At 37.6% G+C, this 9,336-nt stretch overlaps 1 protein-coding gene across 1 annotated transcript; it reads left to right on the forward strand.

Annotated features, from left to right (window-relative positions):
* Positions 1–450: 450 nt before the first annotated feature.
* Positions 451–8,950, forward strand: LOC145769883 (acyl-CoA desaturase 1-like). The gene is made up of 6 exons (XM_082581424.1): positions 451–659; positions 1,625–1,755; positions 2,951–3,156; positions 3,588–3,634; positions 4,060–4,239; positions 6,750–8,950. The coding sequence occupies exons 1-6, from the start codon at positions 536–538 to the stop codon at positions 6,956–6,958; spliced, it is 897 nt and encodes a 298-aa protein (XP_082437550.1). The 5' UTR covers positions 451–535; the 3' UTR covers positions 6,959–8,950.
* Positions 8,951–9,336: the final 386 nt, after the last annotated feature.

The following is a 9,336-nucleotide window of genomic DNA, read 5'->3' on the forward strand; positions in this document are numbered from 1 at the left end:
AAAGAGCTATAACTTCTCGGGTTAAAACGTCATTAAATTTATTTTGCTACCGTAGCTTGTGAGAATTTAAAGCACTGGTTTCTATCTTTTCTGCAGCCACGGTTTCCTTTTCAAAGAAACAATATGCTTGAAGACATCTAAATCAGAGAGACTACGAAAGAAAGTGTTGCAAAATAACGCAATTAAAATGCATAGAAAGTATGAAATTTTCTTCAACAAATAAATTTCAGCTCTTTTTATAAGTCCGTGTTGCCCAAACCCTTCAAATTTTCCGCGTCAGCGCCAGCGTCAGTCAGCACAACCATTTTTCGTTATTCCATTGATCATACTGTCTGGTTTGCTTGTTTTGTCATTTTTGTGTGATAACTATGGACGAAGTTTTGTCTGCAGTAAAATTATAATAATTTTATCTGTTGTTTTACCTATTTACTTTTTACCTGAAACAGTTAGTCTATGATCAGCTACTGCAAGCTATTTAAAAAATATATTTTCTTGTATTGTTTTTCTGATATTTTGAGCAGTCAAATTTTTGAAAATGCCAGAACAAAGACGATATCAGATTGTATGGAGAAATATTGCTATCATGGGAACATTACATGCTTTGGCTATTTTTTCTTTGACGCAACTCTCTAAGGCGCACGTTCGCACTTTAGTATGGGGTAAGTCGGTACTTAGCTCACATTAAAAATGTCATCAATCTTTTGATAATAGGCTACACGTAGGCTATTATTGCTAAATCCTGTGCTAGTATTATTTGCTTGCCTGTCCGAAACTACTGGCAGAGAATATTTTTCATGATAACAATTGTTGGATCGACTAATAAGACGTAACTACGTGTATTTACGTATATGTATATACATATATTTTGACGTGCATTTTGTAGACTGCATAACATTATTTAAAAGACAATACAATAAGTAGTTTTTTAATAATGTTATTCAATCTGATTAATTTGTTGCCTGTTATCTTTCTATGGAATTCTAGAATTACGTCTCTCCCAAAACTACAGTATACTATTTTTTATAGTCTATCGGCAAACTTCAATTCCAAATATCCAATCAAACGCAGTGATTTAGTTTGCACAATTAATTTTTCAAATGTTTTATGTTTGTTACGCGTTGAGCAGATCACGTCACCATCCGCATTCTTAACTAATCGGTGGCGACAATGATCGGTAACTAAATGGTTTTAAATTCACAAGTGTCCTATGGCAATACTAATTTTGCAATCATTTAGTATTAAAATCATATAGGCTAGTAGATGTGCGTCAAATCATTTTCTGTTGGTCATTTACGTGCCAGTGACGAAATAAGTGGTTGTAATAGAATCTTGTCACAACTCACAAGTGTTACAAGGGTCTACTACTATAGAAGGCCGCTGAACCGGAAACGGTGACAAAATTTGATCTCAATTGAACATGTGCATAATATTTTTTTTGAGTAGGCTAAGCGTAAAATTCTGCAGCTAGCGCAGTCAAATATATTTGGTTTTCTCGGTAATTCAAGTCGTTTATGAGAAGTACGGATACATTAATATGAGTTACAAAAAATATTATCCACTCTACTTATAATTTAAATCCAATTTTTATTTTGTCAAAAGCTTGATTTCGTACATTTTGTTTTAGAGATTTTCTATTATATTATGGCGTCCATGGGAATAACAGCCGGTGCTCATCGCTTGTGGTCGCATCGATCTTATAAAGCTAAACTGCCACTAAGAATTATCTTGGCTATATTTAATTGCATGACATTGCAAGTAAGTATTATGGAAACGTTATTGTATTTAAAAAAAATGTAGCTTGGCCATCGTCCACAGTCGAGGCCCAACTGAGTGTTGTATAGGCTCTAAGCCTATCTGGTCCACACTGCCAATAGGTCTCCCAGTTGATTATGCAGTTTGCGCAATGCGCATAGGTAGTTACATCTTTTATATCGTTAAAAAACGTTGACGTGTACATAAATTGTTACGAAGTCTAGCCTACTTGCTTCGTCAAATTGCAAAACCAAAGTATAACTCTAAAATCAAGTAATAGGCGATGTTCACTTTACAGCAATTTATTGAAAACAAATCAGAATTTTTTGCTATATCCTCTTTTTTGCACTCTGAGGCCCATCAAAAACCAAAATGATTTTCTCACAGTCAACCTCTTAGTGGTAGGCTAAGCCCTGGTAATTGATTCTTGCGATCAAGCGAATGATGACAAATCGAAACAGCAATTTCAGCTCACAGAGCACCACGCAATCCATCCTGCACAGGCCACAGAGTGATGCTAACCCAGAACATGCGCCTTTCATGTGTAATAACTGTTCAGGGCGGGAAACTTCGGTTGTCGTATGGGAAGGCATCACCTTGCTGCAGTTGAATGTGGAAGGCCTGACCAAGTCTAACATCGACACGTAACTTGTAAATGAACCCCGGCCAAACTTCCTGCATGGGATAGTAATTGATTGCAAATGTAGGCCTACTTAAGACTAAACATCCCGAATCTGTTCAGTTTCCGTTGAAGCTTCTGGAGCTAGGTTGTGGACAATAGCGTTGACAAGGTGGTCCTGGAGGTACTTTCAGACCCGGGCCGGGATAAATTTAGAGGCCCGTAACGTTTCTAAGGGGTCCGGAACTTGGAGAAACCACCTCGTATTTGTTGAATATAGGCTAATAAGTTTTTCTTAGAAATTTATCATAAATTTGGGACACGAGGATCTCATTGGTACCGGGCCCAAATGATCCACTCAACGGCCCGGGTTGTGCATCATGTTTTTTAGGCATGACAAAATAGGGTTTTTAGGAACGAATCTAGATTTCATTCAAATTAAGCTTATTTGCGTCCTTACAAAAAAAAAATTTTTTTTTTTAACCAACATGCTTTTGTTATGTTAAGTTTTTATTGTGTTTCTGTGTGTCTTTTATGTCGAATTGAAAACTTGTTGATGAATTATGTGTCTATTTCCAGAACTCTATTCTGGAATGGACCAGAGATCACAGAGGACATCATAAATACTCCGAAACCGAAGCGGACCCTCACAATGCAAAACGTGGTTTCTTCTTCAGTCACATCGGTTGGTTGCTTGTTAGAAAGCACCCGGATGTAATCAATAAAGGAAAAGGACTTGACTTAAGTGATTTAAAAAACGATCCTGTTGTCATGATTCAAGACAGGTGAACTAAATTAGGCCTATGTCATAGCCTACAGAAGGCTTAATAAGCCAATGTTTTAGTTTATTAACAAACAATATTTTATTTTATTATCAATATTTCATTTTATCATTTATATCAGACCAATAGATTATTATGTCTATTCAAGTCTATCATAAAAAGAATGCTCAATGTCAAATAAGTTACAATGCCGCTTAGATGAATTCCAGTAGTCTAAGTGAAATCGCGCTAGCTTAATTATCAAAACCATCCGCACTAGGATATTCATCCGATTTATATCGTTGATCCTAATATAGGCTACGCATCAGTTTTGAACGCATTCTGCCATGAGAATTTAATTAGAGATAGCATCACTAGCAAAAAAAGTCGTACAATTTTCAAATTTTCACTCAATATTTGTTTTCAAATTTTAGCTAACCCGCTCTGCATTGCAGGTATTACCGAACTTTCGCTGTGACCCTTGCTTTAATCGTCCCGACAGGTAAGACGCAATTTACCTCAAGGTTGTACGAACAGATTTGTTCTATATTTGTCTTTCAGTCTGACAACTATCGTAAGTGCTTTAGCTTAGTTTAGTCTTTAGCTGAACCTCAAAAGCTAAAAACAAAAATGGATTGTGTTTGTCAAATTTGCAATATTGTCATTGGTCGCATCATTTTCAAAAATGTCAATCCTACCAAATAATCTTTAGGTGTATCGAAATATACGTAGCATATACCTACATTGCGCAATAAAGCTAAGGATTTGGTAAAAGTATTTTTGTGCAGCGAGTAGCTTGTCATTCTAAAAATTCATTTCTCATTAAAATGTCTCAAATTGCATTTAATGATAAAATGCTTTTATCAAAAAAATCCAGGTAACTTGCCTGTTTTTCGAGGATGACTTTTTTAACACGTTTATTTACAGTTTTTCCTCTATTTTGGGGCGAGAAGTTATGGGTTTCATATTTGCTTTGTTTGTTGCGACTTTGTCTTGTTTACAATGCCACTTGGATGGTGAACAGCGTCGCCCACTTATGGGGAAATAAACCGTACGACAAATATATAAATCCATCCGAAAATACACTTGTAACTTTATGCGCAATGGGTAAGTTGACTTATCTTCCACAAACCACAGTTAAGGCAGCAGAATTCATCATTATTACATTGACTCAATGTCTGCAGACGTTGAATCAATTTAGGAATGAGACATTTTGCTGTCTGAGAGTGCCTTAAGCTTGATCATACCGGCCAAGAACACTTTTAATAAATACTTATAACATTTTTTCAAGTTAAATCACATGTCTACCTCTTAGTCTAGGCTGCTTTAGTCAGCAGTAATAGGCTATTATATGTGACAGCCTATTAGGATAGGAATTCTTCAAAACGTAAGCTGATATCACTTTATGCCCCTTCTTTATTTGATGCTTACGGTATACCTTTTGTTGTCAGTGTACATTGTACACCTATGCAAAATGACGGTTTTAACAATTTCATAAAGATGTCCTGTGGTATATCGAATTGGGCAAAAAGTGATAGGCATAGGCCAGGCGCGGATTTATGGGGGCCCCCCCCCCGAAATTTTGTGAAAAATTGTATGTTTCCGCATCAAATGGTTTGATATGCTTTTAAACAGCTGATATTAGTCCCTCGGCATCACAATTGATGAAAATGGTTGTTTTAATGTCTAGCAATCTAGCATATCGTATATGTCGTAGTATCATTGTTCATATCTGTTTAGCTTTTTCTTTCTTTTTAATTGATTTTCAAATTTTCTGGCCCCCCCCGAAAAAAACTCTTAGATTCGCGCCTGGCATAGGCTAAGCCTTACACTTTTTGTTTTTATAAAGCTATGATTTTCCAACTTAGTAGGAAACACCATCACAAAAATTTGACTCTTAGAATTTCGTTTTTACGGTGGTAAAACAAACAAACTTCATCACTTTTAAAATTAGAAACCAAAAAAGCTGTGCTGGAAGTAGTCTAAATGTGTATCTAGTAATGCAGAACAGACCAAGCGTGCTGTTATCACGCGTCTGTCATGAGGCAGTCACGCCTAGCAGAGGTGGATTACGGTACTGAAGAAAGGTGCGGATAAGATTGTTCTATTTACAAAGAACGTAGCTTTCATTGAGTGACAACTGTTCACAGACAACTGTTTGACAGAAAAAGGATGGGGAGCTTTGAAAATTCTAAACCAGTTTTCGTACAAAGAACAAAAAGTGGTGTCGGTGCAGTGGTGCACTGAATGATCAATCCGACAAGACAAACTTTCTAAAAGTACAGCTGACTACGGTCTGCTACAAGCAAAGCAAACAAAGAATGTCTTGAGGAAATGTTGGCTTCCCGAAAAAAAATGGAACACACAAACTCTGACATACAAATTGCGGCACAGTTGCATGTGAGTCAATAGTCAGTGAACTGAGAAGAATGGTTGCGAATCTTAGCATAAAAAATTTAGAGTTTCATGATGAAACACAAGCGTTTGGAAAAAATGCAAACCATGATGTCGAACAGAGTCTTCATGACCAATAGGACCTAGATTCAAATTAAGATGAGAAAATTCTCCTGTTCACCAAACATAAAGCCCCTATTCCTCAATTGATTTTGGAGTCAAGAATTTGGACTGATTATACAGACTGGTTAGGACTTTACAGAGAGAAGAAACAAACTGCTGACCATGTTGTTTTTGAATGCCCCATTTACAAGGCCCCAAATTGAATGCATGGCATAGCAGAATTGGACGAAACACGACTCACCTGGCTTTTTATCACTTGCCTTGAAATCTGTACAATCCTGTCTCACACGAAAGATGGCAACGGTCTTTACAAAACTGCAATAAAAAACCTTACTTCAGAGGAACTTGGCGTTTCATTGTCTCCAACCTTCAATGAGAGAAATAAACTTAATGATGACAGCTCAGGTGATTAACTGCCTGACTTTGTGCACGAAGAAACCCCAAGATCAAGCGGCGCTGGTTGGTTTTGGGGGTGTGCGTTTGAGCAATGTATTTCTAATTTTCTGGACTGGTTTCCATTCAGCGGCACCTAATGGATGGAATAATACGTAGTTAACGATAGGAAACTTCAGTCTGTTCATCTCGGTAACCGGGCCTGAGTCAGTTGTCAGTCCGAGGATAAAGATTTATACTGATTTAAACCAACCAACTTTATTAAGCAACTCCACACAAAGTAAAAGTTATTAAACTGCAGACAGAGACCACTTATTTCGACCTTACGGATCTCCTCAGCGTAGAGAAAGAAAGTTGATTTTTGATTGCTTTAGTTTTTCATGTTTCAGATTGATTTGACTTAAATTCTTCGTTCTTCTGATTCGATAGTGGTTTGGTGACGTCAGTAATAAAAATACCAAATGATACAAGTTTTAATTTAAAAATTCAAAAACCGACGAAACGCAATTTTTTATCAAAAGGAAGGTTGGGCTTTTTTCAAAAATCATCAAACAGTAGCACCCTAGTAGCACACTACTGCCCACTTCTGGCTATGTATACGTGCTATGCCTATATCTAGTTTAGAGATTTAATTAGCAGTAAAAGTTAAAACTTTACCCCGCCAACCTTATCGCAGAGTTTTTTGATTTGTTTGTTTGATTTCGCAGGCGAAGGCTTCCACAACTATCACCACGTATTCCCTCATGACTATAGAACCAGCGAGTATGGACTTAAGCTGAATTTCACCACAGCTTTTATCAACATAATGGCGTACGTTGGACTGGCGTGCGACTGTCGTAAAATTGAATCAGAAACAATTCTTGCTAGACGAAAAAGAACGGGCAACTTAAAGGAGAACAATGACTCATCGAAATAAAGAAATCTCAATACAAGTGAAACGGACACTTGAAAATCAATGTTTTTCTGAATTGTGTTAAATATATTGCAATTTTAAAGAATAGGCTAGTTTCATTTTCAACTTTTAGCCAAGCATGACTTTTGCGACTGGATGTTGTTGGTTCCAGCCAGTGATGTACGCGCATACAAAAAATATTGACGCCGTTAGCGTAAACGCAAACGTTCGAAAAAACATACGCCGTATGCGTCAATGTAACTTGTAAAAAAAGTTGGCGGCGTCAGCGCATACACTAGCGTAAACTCATTTTGTTTGCTAGGTGCCAAACATTCACACGGTATAAACCACTGGAAACAAACAAATTTTATTTTGAATTTTCACGAAGAAAGGGAGCGTTCAAATATTACGTAACGCTGTTTTTCCGAATTTTTGACCTCCCTCCTCCATGTGACGCCAACGTAACGTTTTTGTCAATCCCCCCCTCCCCCACGTGACGCTTTTCCATTACAAAGCCCGTTTTGCCAGTTTATATCAAAATTATGACGTGGAAACACGTTGGTTACAAGAGTAGGTGCTCACTGCCTACCTACAATCCCTCCTCGGTCTGCCTCAATCATACTTGCAATTGTTTCTTGGTGTTTTTTGATTTATTGAGTTAGCGAGTTGGGATAAAAACCTGATTTTGTATAAACTTATAATGGCTTTAACAACGATAACTTAAATCCGAAATCCGTGGTACACATTGGCATTTCTCTAGCTTGGTATTTCGATAATGAAAAGAAACTCAACACATAGGCAAAATTGTGACCAGAAACAACGGCTCCAGGCACACAGCACAAAGCGACAATCAGTTGTGAAATCTCTTTGCAGCCAGGCAAGCCACATCACGCAGAACGCAAAAAACAACGCAAATTCAATGTCAACAAATTTTCATCACAATTTCAATTCTAAACAAGTTTTCATCACAATTTCAATTCTAAACAAGATTTCATCACAATTTCAATTCTAAACAAGAGGGCAATTGACCCGCCGGAACACACGTGCTGATAAAATATCTTGCTTTGTATGCACCTAAAGCTTTGGTAGGCACTTTATAACATTACCCACTCGTCGAAAAGCGTACTCGCGATTCAGCTGATTTCAGTCATGTGACTCGACACGTGATATTCTGATCGAAAAATTTTGATACAAAGACATTTAACTAAATGTTTCGCTACAACTAGCGTTGCCTAATGGTTAGGGCAGAGGAGTAGTAATTTCGATTTCGTGGGTTCGATTCCCATCCTCTGCTAATACTATTTTTTCTTCTGCAACTGAACTGAGTGCAAGAAGGATCTTAATGACTGCAATCAATGGAGTTTATAAGGAAAATTGTCACTAAAACACAAAGCAATTTCACATTAAAAAGCAGGCACTCTTCGACGAGTGGGTAATGTTAAAGTGCCTACCTAAAGCTTACGTTTGAGACATGAAACTTTAGCTATATTCTTTTTTTGGAATTAAAACGTTATGTAGGCTACCTACTGAAAACGTTTAGTAGCCCACCGTCCAAAATGTTTCGATCCAAACCTTTCATAGTTTGGTTATGTATTGAAAGAAACATTACAAAAGCGCAAAAGAAACCGCAAGGAAAGCTAAGCATCTTCGAATGGGGTCATCAATGCTTCAAAAATGTTTCTATATCTGGGTCCGTGATTAGCCTACCTTGATGAAAACGAAAAGCGATCTTTTTACTTTCATTTCTCTCTTTAAATGCAAATGTGTCATGCTCAATCCCGCAAGAATAAACTGTACGGGTAGGCTATGCATTAAAATAAATCTATGCTGCTGCCTACAGTGTTATGTGTACATTGACCTTAAACTACATCTACATCTTACCTTTGCGAGGCAGGATTCTCAGCTCTTGTTACAATAAAAACTAAACATCGAAATCGCCTGGGCGTTGAAGATGACATGCGTGTTGCATTGTCAAAAACTCAACCACAGTTCAGTCGTTTAGTTCAGGAAAGGCAACAACAGCCCCTCATTAAATTTACTTACGTTGAAAAAGTTTGTTTGTTTTTCATACTGTAGCCTATCTTTATCCTGCATTGCGGGAAAGCGGACTTGAGCGCTATGCATCGGTGTACGCCTTCCGACGTAAACCTGACCCACGCTGCAGCCGACGGCAATGTCTGTTTCCGGCTGTCTACTCTACTTATGAATTAAATTTGGTACTACCCATTACTCGAAAATCGATCACTGGGTAGAGGCAATTATCGTAAAGTTTCTTGCCCAGAGAAACAACAGCAAGTGCGGGGGGCTGGAGTCGAACATGAGGCTCTCGACTGCGAGCGCAACGCGATAACCACTCGGCCACTGCATGACACTTTAGGTCACCTTAATATTCAAATACTGCT

Source organism: Aplidium turbinatum, chromosome 5 (genome assembly GCF_918807975.1).
Source record: "Aplidium turbinatum chromosome 5, kaAplTurb1.1, whole genome shotgun sequence".
Taxonomy (NCBI): Eukaryota; Metazoa; Chordata; class Ascidiacea; order Aplousobranchia; family Polyclinidae; genus Aplidium; species Aplidium turbinatum.

Coding starts and splice junctions, on each gene's coding strand:
- LOC145769883 (XM_082581424.1), top strand. CDS start 536: ATGCCAGAACAAAGACGATATCAGATTGTATGGAGAAATATTGCTATC. Junction 660..1,624: donor CGTTCGCACTTTAGTATGGG/GTAAGTCGGTAC, acceptor ATTTTGTTTTAG/AGATTTTCTATTATATTATG. Junction 1,756..2,950: donor TTAATTGCATGACATTGCAA/GTAAGTATTATG, acceptor GTCTATTTCCAG/AACTCTATTCTGGAATGGAC.